Raw genomic sequence first — 23,758 nt, 5'->3', positions numbered from 1 at the left:
TACCATCAATAACATCCGTTAGATATTATGATCGAATGGCTCCATTGCCTGCCATGTGGATGGCGAATTTATTTATAAAAAATTATGTTTCCAGCGTGAAAGGGCAGATTAGGAACTACAATCTCAGCGGCTATTTTGTGTCCTCAATTCATGTTATTTTCCTATTTTTCTCACTCCTCAATTCACATAAGATCTTTACAAAATCATCATCTTCTTCGTCTCTCTTAAATCATGCATAACAATCTCCTAGTTAAAAAAACTATTATCGTCTATCCATGGCGAATTGTAGTCCGACAGTCATGGAGATGAGTACTTTTGTGGAAGGTGAGTAATTTTATTATTTTCAGCCAATTAATTGCAAGAGAAAGATTAATCATATTATACTTGTTGAAGATAGATAGTGATTTCGTTGATATGAGTAATTTAGTGGAAGGTGAGTAATTATTTAATAGTACTTTCATTCAACCAATTATAAGAGAATATTAATCAGATTATATTTTGTTGAAGATGATGAATTTCGTGGAGATGTATAATTTTGTCGAAGCAATTCGTTAATTTTCAATGTCTTCGTTCAATGAATTGTGGAAATCGTCATTCCAGCGTGAATAGGTTTCTGATTTCTAGTTTTTCGCCATTGAAGCCACTCTGTTATGCTCGTTCTACGGTTCAGTTTTAATTTAATTTTTTTTCTAGGTTTTGTTGTCTTACAAATTATAATCACAGATTGCTTGGTCGTGTAATGTATATCGCATTATATAGACGGAGTATTTGCATTGTTGTACATGAGTGATTTAATTTCATTTTACACAAAAGATGTGTTAATCATTGTAGCAATTTTATGTTGTCACCAATAAGATAGTGGAAGATTATGATGTAGTTGCAGTTCAAACAACGAAAAGTGGTGAAGATGGACAACAATGCAGTTCAAACAACAAAAGTGGTGAAGACGGACAATAGTTCTGCCTAGCCTTTAATGTCAATTAAAGAGAAGGCTATGAAGCTGCTAAGCAAACTTTTGCGTAGGTGTGCGAAATGTCGGGAACCGTGTCCTATTACTCTAGGAATTGCGACTAACAAAAAGAAAATAGAGGCACTAGTTATTCATCATAATTTATATGTTTGCTTTGTTTTAGTTGTTGTTCGTTTCGGATTGTCCAGTCACACTCACTTGACTGCAATGCTATTTATTGGATATTGCATTTTACTTCTATATGGTTTGCATATTATAGATTTCATTATATTGTCTCGTTCCAAATCAAATTGTGTTTTTTGTTTGTGGACATATATGACTCTCAGATTGCAGATTAATCCCTTGGATATTGCTTGCTACTAAATTAAGATTTGCATACTACATGACTACCACACTTCACTCAATTGTATTGTTGTAGATAATATGATTATCAGATTGCTGCAAATTAATCCCTTGGATATTGCTTGCTACTAAATTAAGATTTGCTTACTACATGACTACCACACTTCACACAATTGTATTGTCGTAGATAATGTGATTACCAGATTGCACTGCATTGCGTTTAGTATTGCTTTATCATGAGAGAATGTTTGCATGTTAATCCCTTGGATATTGCTTGCTACTAAATCAAATTGTGTTTTTTGTTTGCGGACACATATGACTCCTAGATTGCAGATTAATCCCTTGGATATTGCTTGCTACTAAATTAAGATTTGCATACTACATGACCACCACACTTTACTCAATTGTATTGTCGTAGATAATGTGATTACCAAATTGCACTGCATTGCGTTTAGTATTGCTTTATCATGAGAGAATGTTTGCATGTTAATCCCTTGGATATTGCTTGCTACTAATCAAATTGTGTTTTTTGTTTGCGGACACATATGACTCCCATATTGCAGATTAATCCCTTGGATATTGCTTGCTACTAAATTAAGATTTGCATAACTACCACACTTCACTCAATTGTATTGCATACTACATGACTACATGACTACCACACTTCACTCAATTTAATTGCATCACATTTGCATGTTAATTTATAATTTAGTGCTTAGTAGTACCAAGGATTTAAACTAATTAGTGCTTGAAGTTGTTTATACTCAAATCAGAATTCGTATCGCAATTTGCTTGCGTATGTCAGAATTTGTTACAAGAGTTTTTTTTGCTTGTCAATGTGTCAGAATTTGCTTACCATTATAAATCATTCCTTATGCGTGTTTAACATTCAATGTCTATACCAAAACAAAAAATAGTGATCCAAAAACCACTCAATGTATACACCAAAAGAAACCAACACTCATCAACCATCAAGAGTTAGTTTACTCAAAAGTTTTTTAACAAAAAATATTGACGTCCATTCTCCTAACACTATATTATTCACCATTCAAGGTCTGGGGTACTATGCAACCAAATTTTCAACATCAACAGATCCCTTCTTTGCGCTCTTCAAAGTGGCGTGTTGACGTACTCATTGCGTCATCCACAAACTTATTTTGACCATCTACAGATTTCCTTCGAGAGCCCTCCTCTTCTACGGTGATCATTTTGAGCTTCTACAAATTTCCTTCGAGAGTCCTGTCTTGCACAACGAAAACCATTACACTTATCACGTAACAAGCACATACCCAACCATTAGTAAGAAAATTATACACATGCTCGTTGACACACATTTTCAATGCTTCATTAAAGCGAAAATTAAAGGAGCAATTAATAAGCTTGAACAAGCAATTCTAACAAACTAAACAAGCAATTCTAACACTCCGATCAAGCAACTCGTTTATCAAGCAATTCTAACACTCCGAATAAGCAATTCTACCATGCTGAACAAGCAATACGTTTATCAAGCAATTCCACCGGCAGACAATTCGAAATAGCTAAATAATAATGTATTAACAAGCACATTTTAAGTCTTGGTAAACAACTTAAACACATGCCTTTTGACCCACATTTTCAATGCTTATCAAGCAGTTCTAACTCACTAAACGAGCAATACTAACGCACTAAACAAGCAATTCCGACACATTTAACAAGCAATTATCGACCTAATTAATTGAACTGAACTGTAAGCAATACTGGAACAATCACAAGCAATTGGAAATCAGTATTCAACGAACATAATCACGTTCTGCTCTGTTCAGCGATGGCAAGATGGCAACAACTTCTGTCAGCGACGACCAACGATGCCAAGAAATGACTTCTGGCGAAGGAATCCTACTCACGACCAAATTTAGGCGACGGAGGCCAATTACATCGACGGTTATACCAATTGTTGGGACTACTGCAGCGGAAGACACGAAAAACAAACCGGTCCTTAACAGATCTATTTAGGTGATTATGCATTCGATTCCAATTTCATGCAATAAACATAGATCTATAGATCACACATCAAATATTCACATAAACATGCATATTCGACGTGAATTAAATGTTACCTCATAATCCAACATCGGATTGACGTTGCTTGCTGCACCTCCGGGCGATCCATGGTTTACCGACCATGTATCTTTCGATCTATTCCCTTGTCCTTGATAATTCATCCGTGTGGGCGGATCTTGAATAATCAACAATAGCTTTGGTGAGATTTAGGAAGAACACCACACAAAACAATCTATCTCGATTCAATTCTATGGATTAGAATGAACAAGACAAGGCTAAACCAAAACCCTAGATCTCCTTGTTCTATGGCTTGAAAATCGAGGCAAGAAGGAGAGAGAGAGGGGCTGAGTGATCGGCGGCTAGGGTTAGGGTTTTTGGTTGTTAATTGTGTCAAATTGTATATAATGGTTTCCACATCTCACCACTATTTATAAAAGACTTATTGGGCTAGAATGGGGATCCATGGAGTGAAATAGATGTTGGGCTCACTCATTAGATAAATATCTAATTAAATTAAATGACTCATGATTTAATATATTATCAATGGAATATTATTTTGTCCCACTAAAGAATAATATTGCACTCCCATCTAAATCACCAAATTACAAATAACTTGGGTCCATTTTATTTTATAATATTTCCCGCGTTTAAGATTATCTTGATCCGTCAATTTAATTCTTTTGTCTGCTATGTGACTAGAATTAAATTAATTCTCCAAAGAGTTTTTCTAGTTTGAAACTTTATTTATTATTCGTGGAATAAATTCCAACTGCGCAGTTTTCTGAATAATAAATTCCTTTTTCAAACACCTCTTGGGGATCACCCCTTAGGGATTTAATCTTACAACACTGGGCACGCGAATTCTATGAAATAATATTCCAATACCTTCATGTTATTCAATTACTACCACCCAAGATATCATGAACTTGAGTTAAATACAAACTCTCACATATTGATAAGTCAAAGTGGCGTATGACTGAATAAACAATATTGATATTAATTTCATAGACTAGAAAATACTAAAATTTCTGAAATATATTCTTACAGTAGATAACAATAAAGAATACATTTCATATTAGATCCTTTCAGTGCTTTACCACACCGGTGTTACTAATCTCGTCTTAGGTAAGAGAGAATTATCACAAACACCGCAACCGTACCAATAGGTAGCCAAAGCCTATCTAGGTTGTGAATACGTTTTTCTTCTTACTAGATCTGGCCAAGTCCCCTACTGGAAAACTCATGAGGAGATTCATCGAATTTCCCTACTTGACCTTCTTAGTAAAAAGCCTTAGACTTGTTTATCATATTTCAATAATAAACCATTATATTATATTATTTATTCTCATAATTAAGTAAACAAGTGGACGTGGCGTTTCTCGTATACATGCACAAGCTGACTGTACAAAGGCATGTACGCTCGAAGCATCTTTTAGTATACAAACCCCAACATGAAAGACAATCGATGAATTGCAGAAATCATTTGATTAAGGATATCAACGCTGCTGCATTAGGTTAAAGTTTTTCCAAAATTGGTGCTCTTAATTGCAGAATGGGGGAATGAGAAATGATTATTCATTTCCAATGTAGTGGGAAAGAGTTATAGCAGCTTGGGAGAAACTATAAACATATGAAAAATTAAGAACAAGCATATGAAAATTTTTGAACAAGCAAATAGTCAGCCATTAATAAGCAAACAACAACATAGAACCAAACACATTTAACCACAATTACACAATGTTCTGAATCTGTAGCACAATAAGCAATTGGTAGGAACCATGGTATACATAGTCCTGTATTTCAAAAGTAATAACAAACAAACAATCAAGCATGTGGTCAGTCAGTAATAAGCAAAAAAGGCGCTGAATGACAACTGAGTAAAGATTAAAACAGAACCACATCTCACCAATCAAAGATTAAAACAGAATCAAGCAAAGATTAAAACAGAACCAAGCACATCTCACCAAGCAAACAACACAATTAAAACAAACAACCAATACAATTAAAACAAGCAATTACTAAATCTCACCAAACCGTAAGCAATTAGAATGGAATGAAGCAATCCAGAAACAAGAATTCTTTCTAAGTGCTAGTGCAGAATATAAGCAAGGATTCATACAAATGCAATCCAGAAACTGATAGGGTATGAATCAATTTTAACAACCCTGCAAAAACGCAAAACACTGTCTTTCTTCCTTTCTCCCTAAAAGGCTATAACTCAGGAATTTAGTATACACAAACCAGCATCAGTCGGATATGGAATGGAACAAGCTAGGGAACAATAGAAACAAGACTCAATCAACACACACACTAAGCATACTGAATTTTGTAGGGATGCTGGTGATAATAAGTTCGGAAAAAAGCAATAGCACGATAATCACTACGCAATACAACCTAAATAATCACTAAGCAGTTAGACTAAGCAACAAAGAAACGGAAATCTAACCACGTTTGGCAGAGAGTAACGAAGGGTGGAGCAGAAATCGTTGATCTTGGAGAAGTCACTGATGGAGCGGAAATCCCTGTGAGTAGCAGAAATCGATGATGAGTCGCGGAAAATCGCCGATGAGTCGCGAGCAGTAAAGATGAGCAGCAGAAAATCGCTGATGATGAAGAGATTTGGAGAGAGATAGGTCGACTGGGGAGAGAGAATGGATTCAATTTTGAAGTAGTGGGAGAGAGTAATTGTTGAGTGGAAGAGAATATGAATCAACGCCCAAATATACTGGGATTTTCCATTCCCGTATCAATTTTAATTTCAAGAAAAAGACATAATTACCCTTATGATTCACTTGGATTTTACATGACTTTAGAGGGTAGTTTTACTTGGTTTTGATCATATATTGTGTACTTTGAGACATGGTTATAGCTACTTCTCTATTATGTTGGTATTTTGACCATTTTGTGAAGAATGTGTAGAAAAATGTCCAAAATATGTGGATGTGCAACTGCTCAATGTTCGAGACAGCTTATCTGGAGTTTTTGAAGTCCGATTCGCATGTAATGCATACCATTCTCTTCGTCTTCAAAAGATCTTCGCGTGGATATCTTAAACATCTCAATCGGAGTTCGATAGAAGAAGTTATGGCCGTTTTACCAAGACTGCACAGAGAGCAGTGACATAGCTGGCGACCCGCCAGGTTCGCATGCAAACGAACCTGGCGACCCGCCAGCAATCCACGAAAAAAAACGCCGTAAGCAGCTGGCGACTCGCCAGCTTCGACGCACACCCAACTCCGCGACCCGCCAGCTTCGTCGGACAAATTTATTTCGGGCTCAAAGTCAACCCTAGGTATATATATGCCTAGGAAACGCCTCCAAACACAACTTACACGCCTCCTACCCCAAAAATACTACTTTTTCACCTAGGAAGAAGAGAAGAACGAGTAGAGGACGAGTATTCATCGCAAGATTGAAGACGAGGCCTCCAATCCGCCCAATCCAATTCTAGGAGTTTCTACTTTTAGTTTTATTCTTGTTCAAACAATGTTTTTGAATATTTCTTTGAATATTTCTTTGACTTTTGTGTTGAACATGAGTAGCTAGATCCTTCGTAGAGTTCTACGGGGGAGATACAATGATTCTTATGTTTAATTGATTTCCTTTTTCTATGCCTTGGCTCATGTGGTTATTTTGATTTCTTCTGTGCTTATACGTTTATTTGGCTGATCACCTTATAAATGCATGTGGATTTTACTACAAGAATTGAGAAGTGAGTAGTTTAATTTGAAAGAGAAGAAATTGACGTCTTTGCCAATATAATCGAGAGATTTGAGCCTTTGAATGAAGCTAAGTATCTTAGGAGCTATTAGGAGTTGTTGCCTTAGTTCTAGGAAGGAGACTTCGGTTCTAGGTAGCAATCTACAAATTATATGCTTTGAGAAAAGATATAGTTTTACCTTAGTGATAGCTTAATAACCCTTGAGACCCTTTGTTGGCATAGTTAGGAAGTTAGTTGAGCATAGGATAGTTGTTATCGATCCCGTAGGATTCTACCTTCTCATCCTTGATCTACATTCGTTTTCTTATTTGCTTTTAGTTCTTTAGTTGTTTTTAATTGTTTTTACCTTGCTTTTAAATAGATTTAGAAAAACCAAAATTCCGATTCATCTAGATAGTAGTTGAGGTTGGTTCGTGGTAATTAGGTTGACACTCATTGTCTATGTGGATACGATACTCTTTGCTTACTATTTGCTACATTAGCCCCGTACACTTGCAGGTATACTTGTGTTAAAAATAAGTTGAGTCATCTTATAAGCAACAAATTTTGAACAACCAAGCAATCCGCACTCTATTCCTACAATTCAATCTCAACCATCTATATAGGAGATCGGATGGCTATAAATGGTGTTATATTGTCACTTTAAATAAGATGGCACCATAATACGCCCTGATGTGTATATACTAGTATCAAGTAAAAGGAACCGGAGCATAATTAATCTTTGTAATATGATGGAGCTAATTAATAGTTATTGATCATTATTAATATTAGGGATAGTTGTAATTTAAATCATACGAGTAGTAATTTTTAGTGGACTTCTGCTCAATTTCATAAAATTTTAAATTTGTCATTTGTCTAAAATGATGATTAAGATTAAAATTAAAATGATAAAATTAAATATGATCTGAAAACAAACCATGTATTTTAAGCCGTAATGCTCACAATATAATAACGTCGTTTCATAAAAACTAACATCATTTTGTTATCTTATTATATTTATATTTAAGTTTCTATCGTATTGGTTTTAACTTTGACTGTTGTATGATATTAAAAGTTAATAATTTTATGTTCTAGTTTAAAAAATTCTAGATTTGGGCATGCAGAAACTAATACAAAAATACGAGACAATGATACATAAACATGGCTGGCTAATTAATGTAGTATCTCATAAATCAATATTGTTGATTTTAACTGTTCATTAACTAAACCTAATTGATGGCATTTAATGTTCAATTCCTTGAATTCTCGTTAGAGAATAAAACCTAAATTATTCTATGTCGCGAACTAAAATGTCCAAGATTCTTATTTATTACTCCCTCCGTCCCAGATAATTCATTCTAGTTTTCCATTTCGGTCCGTCCCACATAATTTGTCCCATTTCACTTTTATCATTTTTGGTAGTGGACCCCATATTCCACTAATTCATCCTACTCACATTTTATTATAAAACTAATATATAAAGGTAGGACCCACATTCCACTAACTTTTTCAACCCACTTTTCATTACAATTCTTAAAACCCATGCCCGGTCAAAGTGACCCGAATTATCCGGGAGGGAGTGAAACATTATTACCAAATATAATAGTACACATGTTATATTGTGATATACAATGCACCTAAGATTATAAATCTAACATAAAATCCAGATTATTTTTGGACAAGATTGACATTCTCTATAGACCAGATCTATATATGACAGCTCTTAGTCAAAGAATTATGCATCAAATTAGATTGCCATCCTCCATCTCCATATTCTTGAAGAGAATTTAAAGATTTTGCACAGCCAATCAACAATCTTTTGCTATTTTCAATTTCAACACTGGAATAGGTAGAAAGAAAACATACTAATAAGGAAAGAGGAACTTAACTTTCATCCTTAAAATAAAGCTATCATTTTATCCAATCAAGAAAGCTGAGACTCTTTAGATAAACTAATATGGATATAATGGTTGTAAGACTGATTATTTGCACTAAACAATAAGTAGTGACCCTACAATTGATCTTATCTTATATCAATACAATCAAGTGGTAAGAAAAAAAAAAAGGGTAAAACCCCACATATTGAAAAGCCAACTCTCAGATAAAAGAATTGACTGTCCTTTTTCTTCTCTCTCATTCATGTGGTGTGATTTTTTTCTAGGAGTCAAATCAGTAAAATTGATGAAAACAATGCCTCAAATCTGGTGAGGAAGATGAGATTTTCACTTCTTTTTAACTATCAACAGAATCAAGCCACCTTGGATTCAGTAAAGTTGGTCAGGTTCAAAATCACCATAAAATTTTGCCATGAAACCAGAGCAACATTAATAACAGTAGCATGGCTTATCCCACTGCAAAAATGGAGTATTCTATTTTTTAGACTATCAATAATTTCGTTTATTAGGTTTTTTTTCCATTTTATCCTTTCTATGCCAAAAAGAAAACACCCAGCTTACTATGCCACGTAGATAGATATTAAAAAAAACAAAAACAAGAAACAAAAAAGATTATAAATATGAGTAAATGCCAGGTAACAAAAGCATACCAATTATTGCATTATATTATAAGGATTGATTGAATCTTGATTCTTGACTCTATGCTCTGCCACTTCAAAACTCAATACCATTATTTCTCAAGTTTTTCATCAATGCTGCCAAGAAAAACTTCTGGCAACTCCTTTCCCATTCAATTTCTCTCCCTCCCCTCCCTCTATCTCTCATCATCTCATGTATCCATTCCACTCTAATTCACACTCCCACCAACAAACTGATTCTCACGCAAGAAACCACTAAAAATCCAATCTTTTTCTGTGTGTGTAAACACTTCACATTTCATCCCAAAAGACCACTAAAAATCCAATCTTTTTTTCCTGGGTGTGTGAGATTTGGACACACACTTCACATTTCATCCCCAAAAACCAATAAAAATCCAATCTTTTTTTTTTCTGGGTCTTTGACAAACAATGCATGATCAAATCGGAATCCCAGCTTGCTTCTCATCAATGGAGAAAACCAGCAACCTCTCTCCATCCATCACGAGATCAGGCCAGAACGTCTTCATGTCGGTTTACCGCACCAAATTGGCCGACCAATGCCGCCTGATCACCGTCACATGGTGCAAGAATCTCCTCCTCCACGGCCTCTCCATCTCCGTCGAAGGCGGCGGCGGAGACGGCGACGCAGACGCCTGCAAAATCGAGCTCAAGCCATGGTATTTCTGGCGAAAGCACGGCTCCAAACGCTTCGCCGTCGACGGCAAACCCGTCGACGTCTTCTGGGACCTCAAGGCCGCCCGGTTCAACGGCGAAACAGAGCCTATCTCCGACTACTACGTCGCCGTCGTCTGCGGCGGCGAAGTCGCTCTCCTGGTCGGGGATTTGAGGAATGACGCTTTCCGGAAGACCGGCTGCAGGCCCTCCCTGATCGACCCGGTTTTGGTTTCGAGGAAAGAACACATTTTTGGGAAGAGGAAGTTCGCAACAAGGCTCAAATTTCATGAAAAGGGGAGTCTTCACGAGGTTTCAATCGAGTGCAAAAACAGAGCATCTTGCAGCGGCGGAGGAGTGGCGCCGGAGCCGGAGATGGAGATTGGGATTGATGGGCATTTGGTGATGCAAGTGAAGCATCTTCAGTGGAAGTTTCGAGGGAATGAATCCATTCATTTCAATAAAGGAAGGATTGAGGTTTATTGGGATGTTCATGATTGGTTGTTTTGTCCTGGCTTAAGGCATGCTCTGTTTATATTCAAGCCCACTTTCTTGTCTCCTTCTTCGTCCTCGTCGTCATCGCCGTTGTCGTCTGATCCGGCGAGTGGGTCGCCGGATTTTTGCCTGTTTCTTTATGCATGGAAAGTGGAGTGAGAAAAGGAGATGTCAAAAGGAAAAAAGGGTCAAGATTTGTGTGACAATGATGTTGATGTGCCATATTGTTTGGAGCAAGATTGGGTGAAGTGAGCACATGGGGGAGAAGGGGGGCCTCTTCCACCTATTGAGATTGGAGTTTGGAAGATAGTTTTACAGCTGGTTTCTTGAAAATTTGTGGCATGATTGAAGTAGACAGATTGGATAACAGACATACCCCATAAACTCCCATCTAGAGGCATCCCATGTTTGATTTTTTTTTTTCATAAATATTTTTGAAGACTGTGTCTTGATCTGGTCTTGATAAGTGAGCAAAAAAGTATACATTCAATTTAAAGAAATGGATATATATTAAGGAATTTCCAAGTAATTGTATATTTTCTTCTTGTATGTTTGAAATTGATACTTTGGAATATATAGTCTCTACCAAAACAAATTATGCTTGTGCAACAGTTGACCGGCATATGGCCTGTTTATAGAAATGATTATTTAGTTGGATTGAGCTAATAATTAGACTATTGTGATGTAATTAAACATACTAACTTGATGTTATCTAAAGATTTGCAATGAACTTATAACAGTACATTTGGAACACTCATTTCTTAGGTTATTGTCTGATTCCAAAACAAAAAAAATATTCAAGAAAAAACTTAGAACACTAAAAGTAAGTATGGAGGGTCCAATTATAGAGCCTCAATGCACTAGAAAAAATCCAAATTCTTGGACTACTTTGAACCGAAGCCGAATAATCTAGCAAAAAAGTTTCTGTTCTTGCCACGATTGGCCTCGTTTGCTTTTGCTTGTTCGATGATCGGATTCTGGACCGTAGGCGACACTGTCGGTTTGCCTGTAATGAAAGAAGTAAAATCAGCCAACTTTTTGATACCACAAATTATCTAAGTAACAAAGTTTGTTACAAACTATGACTTGATTCACCTGAAACAGGTGAGACTTTCTTCAATGTTGTGTCTTTTGTTGCATCCCTTTCCTTATGATCATCACTTTGCCCAATCACTTTGTTCGGGGAGATCTTCTCCGAGGCTGTTTTACGCACCCTTGGTGATTCATTTTTCCAATCAACTGCAAAAAAAGAAAACAAGACAACATTAGAGGTTGTTTGTGCTAAAAGTTTTATTCATTTATCAAGAAAATACTAGTAATATTGATAAGGAAATATGACTTACTTTCATTGGGTGGTTTACCATAAACCCTACACATAACTTCATAGAAATCTGCTTCTCTGTGATCCTTATTCACTGCAAGAAGAAGTGGTCAACATTGGTTATTATTACACATCAAGAATTACTAAAACTGAAAATGATGAAAAAGGAAATGAAAAGAATTACAATGATCAAAAAGGGTGTTTCTATAGTTGGGTGCAGAGGAAACTGATAGAAGCTGAACTGCCTCAGCATCTCTAGTCATTGATAGTTTGGGAGAAGGGCTCAAGTTTTGTGTGTCCAACAGAATACCTGCCATCTGATAGCATAATTTCCATCATTTTCTTGGAAAATAATCCTATCAAAAGAGGCTAATCTTGGTCAAACTGCAAGAACTTTCTCACCAAAAGCTTCTTCAACATTGGTGTCTGAAGGAGATCATATGCATCCTCACAGTAGTTATCAGTAAGAACAGTACACGCCGAGCCAACCTAGAGACATAAAAATACGCAGTAAAACCTTAACGACATGCTTTGTATGATGGAATTGAGGTGCTAATAGAATGATCATTCCTACACCAGTTCCATTCTTTTGCTTGATACTTTATTTTTACTCTTGTATTATTGTCAATTGTGCAAAAACCCACATCTTCAAAACAAATCATAGGAATTCTTTGTCTTCTATATATTTTTCATTGACAAAATTACTCTTTTATACTCTATGATTTCAAATCTATTACTACTCCAAGTCTCTATTGCTCTATGAATTTTTGCTTTCATTACTTTCCTTTGGTATTCATTGTGCCTATTAATCAAAGGAATCATCCAAGGTTTGTCATTCATTTCCTACCTTCAGCTCTCTACTATCATTTCCTAAACATCTGCTAATTGTGTCAAAGAAGCTCGAATTCTCATACATAAAACTAACCTCGCCATTTGTCTTGAGGATGTCTTCTCCGATTACTAGAATGCTGAGCTGCATCTCCATCATCAGTGTCTCCAAGTCGACCTGGTTGACACAGATGTATGTGAACTAAACGAGGCATCGATACAAAAACAAAAACTCGAATTTTGATCTACCTCATTGGAAAAGAGTAGAGAAGAAGCATCTAGTCCAGCATGGTTGAAAAGCCAAGCTGCTTGGCGCTGCTTCCACATTTTCCCTCTCCTCATGTTCATAACAGGCACAACAAACTCGACAAAATTGTCGTTTCGCGCTGCCTCCTTCCTGCTAGCGATGTTTTTATTCTCTAGTAGCCATGCGTAGCATGTGGCTGCAACCATTGAACTTGTACCTAAAGATCAATGAAAAATAAAATTGAACTAATACTTTTAGCAACAAATTGAAGAAAAAAAGCAATAAATATTTCAAAAATAGATCAAAACCACATTGTCTGATTAAAATAAAACAAGAAAAAAGATATTGGAAAAAAAACTTACTATATTTAAATGAAACAATGTAGTTATTCTATACACATATTGGATATATAGTTGAAAAAAAATCATGATTTAATATTCAATTTTAAAAGATAATTGAACTAACCAGAATTTGACCAAATTTAATGATTTAAACGCTTATTATAAACACTCAACTATTTGAGGGGCCAGAAAGCACAATCTTGGCCTTGCCATTGATCTCTCCATTCATAAGCATCTCAATTTTGAGTCTTTGCTCTTTCAAGAAGCTATTGAAATCATGATCTTTCGAGGCGGTGTTCGTTTCTTGATCCATTGAAACTTTTGTTTTCGCTAGCCCATTGTCTAGATTGTCCTCTTGAAAGATCTTGTCGTTTCTGCAGGTGGATGAGGAAATGGATCTCCGGTGGGCCGACTCCACCAAGTTCCGAGGCGGGGAGAGGAGGCCAGAGCCTGGCACGGAGCACGTGCTCGACGACAGCGACCTCCGGTGGGCCGACTCGACGAGGTTCTTTGGCGGGGAGAGCAGTTGTTGATTGGCCTTTGGAGATGTGTTTTTGAAAGTTCGTTTGGAAAGGGAATTGGCGGGAGGGTTGGTTGGTGGGGATGTGATTGGGTGTGACAGCGGTGATTTTGGTTCGGTTTGGAACCGGGTTCTGCGGTGGAATGATTGGCGGGGAGGGAGGGGTGGGGCCCCTAAGTTGTTGTTGGGGCTGGTTGGTGTAATGGGGTCGGCTGCAGGGGACGATGGCTCCGAATCGGGTTGCGGAGGATCCAAATTGGATTCGGATCTGTTTCGGTTATGATTTGCCGCTGTTCTTGAAAGGATTTCACCACTTATTCCTTGGCCTGCTCTGTGCCTATTAATTTTGTGTCACAAAATGTAAAAAAAGATTAATTAAATAGGTTCGATCAATTGTACTACTCCCTCCGTCCCGGCTAAGATGACACATTCCTTAACCAGCATGTGATTTTAGGAGTTATTGGTTAAAGTGTTTAATTTGAGAGAGAAAAAATGGATATAAGTATTAAAATAGAGAGAGCAAGAAAGATGAATATTTGAATAGGAGTGAGAAAAAGTGGTTGGGTGTATCAATTGGAGAGAGAAAGTTTCCAAATAAGGAAATGTGTCATCTTAGTTCGGACAAACTAAAAAGGAAAACGTGTCATCTTAAGCGGGACGGAGAGTAGTAATTTTTATATTGGGAGAGTTTAACGTGAGATTATAAAATGATGTAAGATTAAGATTCATAATATGGTAAGTTGTAAACAAAGTTACAAATGCCATTCGCAAAAGTGATAATACTATGTGTGACACAATTTTAAAGCATTGATTCGGTCGTAATTTAAATGCCGGAATAGTAAAAACGAGATATTATTCAAAATAAAAATACAATCAATATTAACAATATTAGAAATGTCATGTGGGATATATTTTGACTTATTGGTCAAAATACCATGCGAGCAATGATATAACCTAGAAAATGAAAATTGAACAATCTTCCAGCATTTCAATTTATTCAATTAAAATTTTTGAATTGAAGTTTATTTGTTTACCTTCTAGCGGATCTGGAGAAAGGATCTCTTCTATCAATAGATGACGTGGAAAGCCGGCCTTGCGACGAGGCAAATCTCGGTGAGGAGACTAGTCGCGAGGGAGAATCGCCTCCTCTGGAGGGGGAGGAGGCCACCATCCTCTTGGCTTCCTCCAACCACTCCTGAGTTTGCCTGCTGCTCACGCTCCTTGTGCTCGAATCAAAATCATCGCCGCGGCGGTCGCGGACCGCTAGTCCTACTTTCTTCTCATCGTCGCCGTTCGTTGTACCAAAAAACATGTTGTTCATTAAATCGGTTAAATCGGGTATTTGATTCGTAGCATGCTTCGTTTCTGTTGATTTTTTCTGAAGGCCGATTAGTGGCCGGCCTTCGTGCAGAGGGCGGCAGTTGAACCTCCGATCTGTGGCTTCCATTTTGATCATATGGCGAGGGGCTGAGATTTCAAGGAAAATTTGGCATAATTTGAGTTTTTGTAGAAAGTTGATGAACATGACTATGTATTGTTACAAAATGCCGGCCGTGAGGATTGTCTTTTACTGTGTGTATGTGTGTATACTAAGTCTTGTGTAGTTAGGCATTTTAAGTAGCATTGTTTATCAAATAAGGAGTTTTTAAATTAAACTACTTGGTTCATTTCTTTGAGTTACTCGTTTTAGGTAAATAGTATGGGCGTCCAACTAAATTATTTATCAAGAAATATTTCATGGACTCGTTCGATCAAATTTAACTTGTACATACTCCTGTGTTTTCTTCAGTGTTAAAGTAGGAAATATTCGAAAAGAATAGTCACTATAGTTTCTATTTTTTTTATAAAGAGAAACTATGAAAGTATAGCTTCATTTTCATGGTTGCATTTAGAAACAATATAGCATACCTTGAAATTTTTTTTACAACTAATAAAGGTCAACTTATGATGCTAATTATTTGGTTGTTGGGCTATTTAGGAGCAAAGGTAAACAAAATTGCTGGGCTCATATTGATAGTAAAGAATTGGGCTTATATTAGGATCCAAGAAGCCCACATTGCCCAAATTCCAAAAAAATCTTGGATAAGAAAATGCCTTATCGCTTTGTAGATGAATGGCATGTGGCAATATAGACATTACCACTTAATGATGTGCCCTTGTATAAGGATACACTTAATTCTTGTTTCTCATGTGAAGAATTAGCCAATTAATAGATTATAGATGTCGATCGTCTCTCGTGTCAACTTTTCTATCAATTGACACTGGCTGGAACAAGAAAAAAAGGAAGTAAAACTTTTACTAAGAAATTTTACCTTGTTTCTTTGAAAAAAAGAAATTATTATCATAATTAACTCATCAACAAGTACTCCTTAATAATAATCGTCCATTATTTCCTAAAATGATAGAAAATCATTACAGCATTCATGCCAAGATATTAAGATGTCACAAAAGAAGACTAGTCCGAGTCTCATCAAAACGAGTAGCTTTCAGGAACAAAAATTAGAGATACAAACGGGGAATACATGTTCTTTTGGAGTCGGTTTTATTCCACACGATCAAGATAGACTTCCTCAAGCAAGATCTATGCAAACATCTTGAATTTCTTGACAGCAAACTGCAATCATATGGAGTATTAGTACATTTATAATCAATATTATATGATTGTGGATTGAAAGCAAACAATGATCAACAACAACATATCTAGGTTGAAACAAAAAAAATGATTGGCCAATAGTGTATAATGTATTCGAGTTAAAAAATTCAAATCCATCTAAACTTCACCTTAGAAAATGAAACAAAAACAAACTAGAACCCCGTTCTGCATTACCAAGTTTCACATCAGTATAAACAAATTACCGAAACCACTTTACCAAGTTTCACATTAGTATAAATAAATTACCGAAACCACTATAATATATATTCTAATCACCAATTAATTTTAAGTTGAAACACTAACAGTAAGACTTGTATCATTACCTGTCAAGGAAGATCATCAGTAGCTGGAAAAATAGAGAGGTTAAAAACTCCCATGTTCTCTTTCTTTTTCTCTTTGATCAGCTTGGCAGAAGCAGCAGCACTTCGACAAATATGCAACTCCAGTTTTTGGAAGCTCGGAATCTCAGCCAACTCAGATGGGATCTCAAGAAGATGCTCACAGTTGCGCAGCACAAGGCCTTTAAGACGCGGGAAATGGTGCGAAGAAGCTTGCCAAACATGTAAATCCGTGTGATCAATGTGCAAGAACTCGAGACGATGGAAACGCTCCCCAACCCCCTCCCAAGTCCTCCCCACAAACGCCTTATCTTTCAGCTTAAGCGCCTCGAGATTCTCCAGCAACCCGAGGGTAGACATGTAACTCCAACTAAAATGAGTCGAACACAGTGTGAGGCTCCTGAGAGTAGCAGGGAACTGGTAATGCTGAGGCTGGACGAGCAGTTGATCTTCTGAAGCCGGGTTAGGATACACGTCGTTTATCAGCTCCAGCTTCTCCAGCTTCCTCATCTTCACCAAGCTCTTAAAAGAGCCAATCTTTTCTTCAAAGAGCGAGCCCAGTCGCCCACGGATGCCTAGCTTCAACAGATTAGGCGCTCGGTGCAGAAGCTCTGCAGTGCAACTCTCTGCTGAGATTGTGCCTAGTGTTTGAAGCTCTGCACCGTGTTCGCTATCCTTGCTTGGTTTGAGCAAGATGGCGGATGCGTTGGTCTTGAAATGTCTCAGCTGTTTCATCTTCCATATATCCGCTTTAACTTCAAGCGTGCGGGATGTTGTGTGGACTATAAGAGTTTGTATGTTCCATAGCTTGTTGAACTTCGGCGGAAGCATTTTCAGCTTGAAAGACAAGACAATGAACCTGAGATGAATAAGCTGGTACATATCAGAGGGGATTTTGGTGAATATGATGGGCTTAACATCTAAGACTCTGAGCAATTTGAAAGCTGCGGGGATGGCTGAAGTGTTGGCTTCTGGCAAGACGAATTCATCGTTGTTAATGCAAACAAACGAGCGGACGCCAGGGCCACAAGGCTTCGAACAGAGGAAGTTCAAGCACTTGGAATGGATGGCAAGGCGCCGGTAGTTTTTTATGTCTGAGACGGGAGGTTCAAACACACCACCATTGCACTTGATTTCTTCGAGAAAATTCTCTTTTTCTCTCCCGGCTTTGTTTCTACAGAAATCACGCAATGCATCATGAATCCGGCATGTCTTGATCTTGCCATTAGGCTTCATTTTTTCAATCCTGATCAAGTTTCGGTTGATAAGATCCTCCAAATAGCTCTCAGCTGTTTCCTCCAAACTGTATTGCTTCACGTGTTGTATGAATCCCTCTCCAATCCACATACGGATGAGTTTGGAGACCGGGATCTCATAATCTTCAGGAAAAATTCCCAAGTAGAGAAAGCACGCTTGCAAATGGTAAGGCAACTTGTCATAACTCAAAGATATAAACGTGTTCATCCGATCCTTTGGATCCTCTTTGAGATGGGCGCCCACGCGCGTGGACACCTTCTCCCATGCCCTTCTGGTGGTGCCTATGTCTGACGCTGAATATTTGTTGGCAAGAATTCCTCCTATCACCACGATTGCAAGTGGCAATCCTTTACAGTCATTTGCGATTATTTTCCCAACAATATGCAGATCAGAAGGGCAGTTGAGATGGCCGAGCGCCTCCAGCCGGAGCAGCTCCCAGCTCTCGCTCTGGTTGAAGAAACGCAGCGTAGTGGGATCCCTCGGGCGACTAGCATACTTCCCTAGACTTTCTTCGCGGCTCGTGATCAAGACTTTACCCATCTTGTTGTTGGCAGGCAGAGCAGCTCTGATCCTGTCCCAGTCATTAGTGGACCAGACATCATCCATCACGATGAGAAACTTCCCGTTGTCTAGATGAGCAGCCACCATTTGGGAGAGGTGCTGCTCGTCTTTGGCACGGAGGTCGTCGCTTATGGTGACGAACTTTTCGAGGATGGCGAGGAAGATGTCCTTCTCTGAGAACTGCTGAGAAATGGAGAGCCAAATGCGGATGGGGAACTCGTAGAGGATTTGTGCATCGTTGAAAATCTTCCACGCCAACGTCGTCTTGCCAAGGCCGAACATTCCGATGAGAGAAATGACATCAAAATAGTCAGTTTCTGTAGTCAGCCTTTGGATCAGCTCTGTGCTCACATCTTCGAAACCAACCACATCTTTCACCCTTGGAGGCCGAACCTGTTTGAAAACATTTCAAGCATATTAGCAAAATTATGTAGTAGTACTACTAATTACTCCCTCACTCCCTTAAAATTTGTCATATTTTTCCATTTCTATCCGTCTCATAAAGTTGGTCACATATCACTTTTTACTATTTTTTTGGTGGTGGCCTCATATTCCCTTAACTCATTCTTGTTCTAGCTCACATTTTATTAAGTATAAAACTAGTAGGAGTAATATATAAAAGTATGATCCACTCTTCAATAACTTTTTCAACTCACTTTCCATTACATTTCTTAAAACCCATATCCGATCAAAATGGGACAAAATTTAAGGGTGTAAGAGAGTAATAGGCTACTTTTAGCGATTCTCACAATTTAATTGCTGTTGAATTCTAATGTTATCATTTCATACATAGTTTTTGAGATTATTGTTTCTGAAAAAGGAAAAAGTTAAGCATAATGAACATAAACTCTAAAACAAGATAGATCATATTTTCAAAAATAGACAAGCATGAATTTGCTACAATGGAATTGAAAGTGTGGATTTGGAATTAAAGCTATTAATTCCAAATTCAATGTTCCAAATTTTAGTTTCATTGTACTAAGCACACAATAAACAAGCATAATCATGTAAAAGAAATTTTTTTTAAAAAAAGAAAAAAGATGAGAGTTGACCTCAGGTTTCTCATATCGGTCTTCGTCGGAGACGATGAGGAGGGCGAATTCGGATCTGCCCTTCTCGACCCGCTGGCGCACGCTCTCGACCTGTTTGCCGATTCCGTGGAGGCTGACGGTGGACTTGAAAGCGCCGAGGAAGTAGTTGCGAGACTTGTCATAGGTGGCCTGGGTGACGAAGGCGTCGATGATGTCTTCGACCTCATAAACGACGTCCCGGATGCTGCGGACGAGCGACTGGATGCCCTCGCTCTTCCGCCGCTTCTTGACGGAGTCCTTGAGAAAGGCGCGGAAGATGCGGAGGTCCTTCTCCAGCTCCACCACTTGGCCCTTCGTCTCGGTTATCAGGTGGGCGTGGTACACCAGCAGGTCGTTCAGGTTGCTCAGTAGGAACTCCACTGCTGCGTCCGCCATTGATTTGGATTTTCTCAATCAAGAATGGAGCTTTTTGCCTCTGTTGACTCAGTCACATGGTTGTCCTTTCATTTTTTGATTCGTGCTACACCATTCAATAATGGAGGTCCTTTTCCATACTCAAATGTGCAATCACTGTCTTGGTTAGGTGTTTTTTTGCTTTTTTTAATTCCATTTGGAAACATATTAATCATTTCTTACTTTATGAAGTTACTGGCACTTTCAACTTTATTTCTTAGCTATCATTCTTTTCATTTATGTCTCACACGCACACTGTATACATGCTCGCGCACACATACATACACATCATTTTTGCTGAATGAATAATTTGGAATTGAATTATAATTCAATCTTATAGAATTCTAATTCTAATTTTGTGTATCGAATGAATCCTTATTTTTATTTCAATGAATTATACATCGGATACAATTTTACATAGGAGATTTCAGCAACTTACACATGGGCTAATGGATTAACAACAAGAAGTAGGAACCAGAAGTAGAGGAGATTTCTTATGGACAATAATGCCAGGGGCTTCAGTCATGTCCAAATCCTCCACTCTACCTCCATTCGCAATCCAAAGTCGAATTCGTTAACCAATCTCGATAGTGCAAGCTCGTATACCGACATTGCAAACGCGATGCCGGGACAACCTCTTCTTCCAGATCCAAAGGGGATCATCTCAAAGTCTAAACCTTTATAGTCTATGCTCGTATCAAAGAACCTTTCAAGGCAAAATTCATTTGGATTCTCCCACAACGATGGGTCCCTTGAGATGCCCCAACAATTAACCAACACGAGTGTGCCATGTGGGATGTCGTAGCCCAGTAAATTAGTTTCTTGAGTTAATTCACGAGGGAGGGCTAATGGAAATGGTGGATGAATCCTTAGACTCTCTTTGGATACTGCTTTCAGATATGACATTTTGTCTAAGTCATCCTCATTAATATCAATCCCATTCTTCTTTCTAGCTACATTTCTCACTTCATTTTGAAGTAGCTTCATGGATCTTGGATTTCTTATAAGCTCGGCCATGGTCCACTCTAACGTTGTGAATGTCGTGTCAGTTCCGGCCGCAAACATGTCCTGCAACCAAACATTCGTTCATCATATTGAGTATTAAATTTTGAGATAATAAATGTTCTTGATTTAATAGTTGGTACTTATACATTGCTATGAAAAAAACAATTTGACGAAAATTTAGAAATCTACATGCATGTGACCAAAATACTAGCCAGATATAATAAAGACGAGGTACTTACTAAGATTAGGGCCTTGATTTGATCATCATCAACTGGATCACTATCCTTACTCTCCCTTTGAAACTGAAGCAATGCATCTACAAAATTCACGACAGCATCATCACTCAATTTCTTCGTCCTATATTCTCGAAGCACACCCTCCAAAAATTCGTCTAACATTTTAAAAACATTTTCAACTTGTTCTTCAACACCATTCACACGGTTAATCCAACCTAACCATGGCACGAAGTCTCCCACATCAAATTTCCCCAACATCTCAATAAACTTCCCCCATATCTTATTAAAATCCCTCTCTCCATCCTCGCCGCCGTACGTCCTCCCTAGCACCGCCCTGCATACCACGTCGTTCGTCAGATCCATGAACACCTTGCTCAAGTTCACAACCCCCGGCGAAGATCGCTTGATCTTCTCAATCATCAGCGACGTCTCTTCTTCTCGAATGCGTCGGAAGGAATGAACCCTCTTGTTGCTGAGGAGCTGTAGCACGCACATGCTCCGCGCCTAGTAAATCAAATAAAATGGAGTATGAATTAGAGAAGAGACGGAGAAATAATTAGGATTGTAGTCATTTAAAAGTTATAGTTTTTATTTATTAATTCTTATCAAATATTTATAAGGGTAAATTATCTGAAAAACTATAAAGTTGGATCAAATTTGGTTCATCAAAAATTTGAAAATCGTGACATTTGGATTTATACTCAGATATCTCATAATTAAATTTTCTTTGATGGAATTGTATCCAATATGACGGTCAAGAAATCATTTGTAGACATAGCACTACAACAAATGCATTATATAAGGACATAAAATTTAGGACGCATTTACTTGCGTTGGGACCCCTTAAAGAGAGATTTTGGAATAAGGGTTTAAATTCGCTAACCTTTCAAAATTTATGATTCAATTCGCTAACTTTTCGATATATGGGACCGAGACATGCGAATTTTTCAAAACAAGGGATTTTTGAATTTTTCTATTTTTTCTCTTCTTTTTAATTATTATTTCCATCTCAACATTTATGAATTGTCCAAACTACCCAATAATTTTTCACAGATAGTTCTCTCGTGTCTGTTTCTTGAAATCGTCGACAATCGTCTTTGCTCTTCACTTCTTTTCTCTTTCTCGGCCTCATTCATACACAAGAAGAAGTGAAGATGTGAACAAATTTGTTCATATTCATCCGCAAACAATCAATTGAAGAAAACCAAAGCCACTACCCACCTTCAATAGCAAACTCCCTCCCTTGGAGAAATCATGGATCTCCCTGAAGAAATCATCCAAGATATCCTTTTAAGGCTTCCCGTTAAATCCCTCTTGAAATCCAGGTGCGTTACAAAATCGTGGAATTCCTTGATTTCCAGTTCCCGATTAGTCAAATCTCATATGAAACACTCCGCGGAAAACGCGAATTTCGCCAATCACAAAATCATATTTACTCTTTTAAACCCTCAAGCAATGCTCAGTTAATTCGTTGATGTGCGAGCCTCTGGTCTTCGCGCCCAACGTTGACTTCCCTAACCAAACCCCGTATAGCACCGTTTGGGTTGTGGGCTCTTGCAATGGTATAATTTGCCTCGCCATTGATGAAGACGATGTCTTTCTGTGGAACCCAGCTACGAGGAAATCGAAGCAGCTCCCTCCTGCAGTCGTTGAAATGAAGCCTGTCTTTTACTTGGGGGTTTGGTTATTGCGAATCGGAGGGTGATTACAAGGTTGTGGGATTGTTCTATGATTATGATGATGGAGGTCTGCGGGAGTCGGTTGTGAAGATTTATAGTCTGAGGGCTGATTCTTGGAAGAGAATTGGGGATTTCAGCTTTGGTGTTCCTTATAATAGGAGAAAAACAGTGAAGGGCGAAGAAGATTGTCGACGATTTCAAGAAACAGACATGAGAGAAAACTATCTGTGACACATAGGGTAGTTTGGACAATTCAAAAATGTTGAGATGGAAATAATAATAAAAAAAAGAGAAAAAATAGAAAATTTCGAAAATCCCTTGTTTCGAAAAATTCGCATGCCTCGATCCCATATTTCGAAAGGTCAGCGAATTGAATCCTAAATTTCGCAAGGTCAGCGAATTTAAACCCTTATTCCGAAATATCTCATGAAGGAGGTCAAAATTGAGGACGCTAAAAGTAAGCGGCTTAAATTAATTTCTAAGTTAGGGACGGATTAGTAAATACGTCTCCAAGTAATTCAATTATATAAATTTTA

The 23,758-nt window shown here is 37.8% G+C and overlaps 3 protein-coding genes and 1 pseudogene across 3 annotated transcripts; 2 read left to right on the top strand and 2 right to left on the bottom strand.

The window, feature by feature from the left end:
* Positions 1 to 10,014: 10,014 nt before the first annotated feature.
* LOC125189637 lies at positions 10,015 to 10,911 on the top strand. Its single transcript, XM_048086895.1, has one exon. It carries the CDS (start codon positions 10,015 to 10,017, stop codon positions 10,909 to 10,911), a length of 897 nt encoding a protein of 298 aa, XP_047942852.1.
* A 5,467-nt stretch (positions 10,912 to 16,378) lies between these two features.
* Positions 16,379 to 20,396, bottom strand: LOC125190638 (putative late blight resistance protein homolog R1B-16). The gene is made up of 3 exons (XM_048087989.1): positions 19,871 to 20,396; positions 16,986 to 19,211; positions 16,379 to 16,623 (listed from the first exon to the last, which is right to left on the bottom strand). Exons 1-2 carry the CDS (start codon positions 20,282 to 20,284, stop codon positions 16,989 to 16,991), a joined length of 2,637 nt encoding a protein of 878 aa, XP_047943946.1. The 5' UTR covers positions 20,285 to 20,396; the 3' UTR covers positions 16,379 to 16,623; positions 16,986 to 16,988.
* Positions 20,397 to 20,672: 276 nt separating this feature from the next.
* Positions 20,673 to 22,046, bottom strand: LOC125190639 ((+)-menthofuran synthase-like). Its single transcript, XM_048087990.1, has 2 exons — positions 21,547 to 22,046; positions 20,673 to 21,370 (listed from the first exon to the last, which is right to left on the bottom strand). The coding sequence occupies exons 1-2, from the start codon at positions 22,036 to 22,038 to the stop codon at positions 20,825 to 20,827; spliced, it is 1,038 nt and encodes a 345-aa protein (XP_047943947.1). The 5' UTR covers positions 22,039 to 22,046; the 3' UTR covers positions 20,673 to 20,824.
* Positions 22,047 to 22,290: 244 nt separating this feature from the next.
* LOC125189636 lies at positions 22,291 to 23,453 on the top strand (annotated as a pseudogene).
* Positions 23,454 to 23,758: the final 305 nt, after the last annotated feature.

The sequence above is a fragment of the Salvia hispanica genome, chromosome 5, assembly GCF_023119035.1.
Source record: "Salvia hispanica cultivar TCC Black 2014 chromosome 5, UniMelb_Shisp_WGS_1.0, whole genome shotgun sequence".
Lineage (NCBI taxonomy): Eukaryota > Viridiplantae > Streptophyta > Magnoliopsida > Lamiales > Lamiaceae > Salvia > Salvia hispanica.
This window is presented reverse-complemented; position numbering and strand designations above follow the sequence as displayed.

Excerpts from the sequence above, each read along its gene's own strand:
- LOC125190639 (XM_048087990.1), bottom strand. The coding sequence starts at position 22,038 with ATGTGCGTGCTACAGCTCCTCAGCAACAAGAGGGTTCATTCCTTCCGA. Across the intron at positions 21,371-21,546 it reads AAATCAAGGCCCTAATCTTA|GACATGTTTGCGGCCGGAAC; the intron begins GTAAGTACCTCG and ends GTTTGGTTGCAG.
- LOC125190638 (XM_048087989.1), bottom strand. The coding sequence starts at position 20,284 with ATGGCGGACGCAGCAGTGGAGTTCCTACTGAGCAACCTGAACGACCTG. Across the intron at positions 19,212-19,870 it reads ACCGATATGAGAAACCTGAG|GTTCGGCCTCCAAGGGTGAA; the intron begins GTCAACTCTCAT and ends GTTTTCAAACAG.
- LOC125189637 (XM_048086895.1), top strand. The coding sequence starts at position 10,015 with ATGCATGATCAAATCGGAATCCCAGCTTGCTTCTCATCAATGGAGAAA.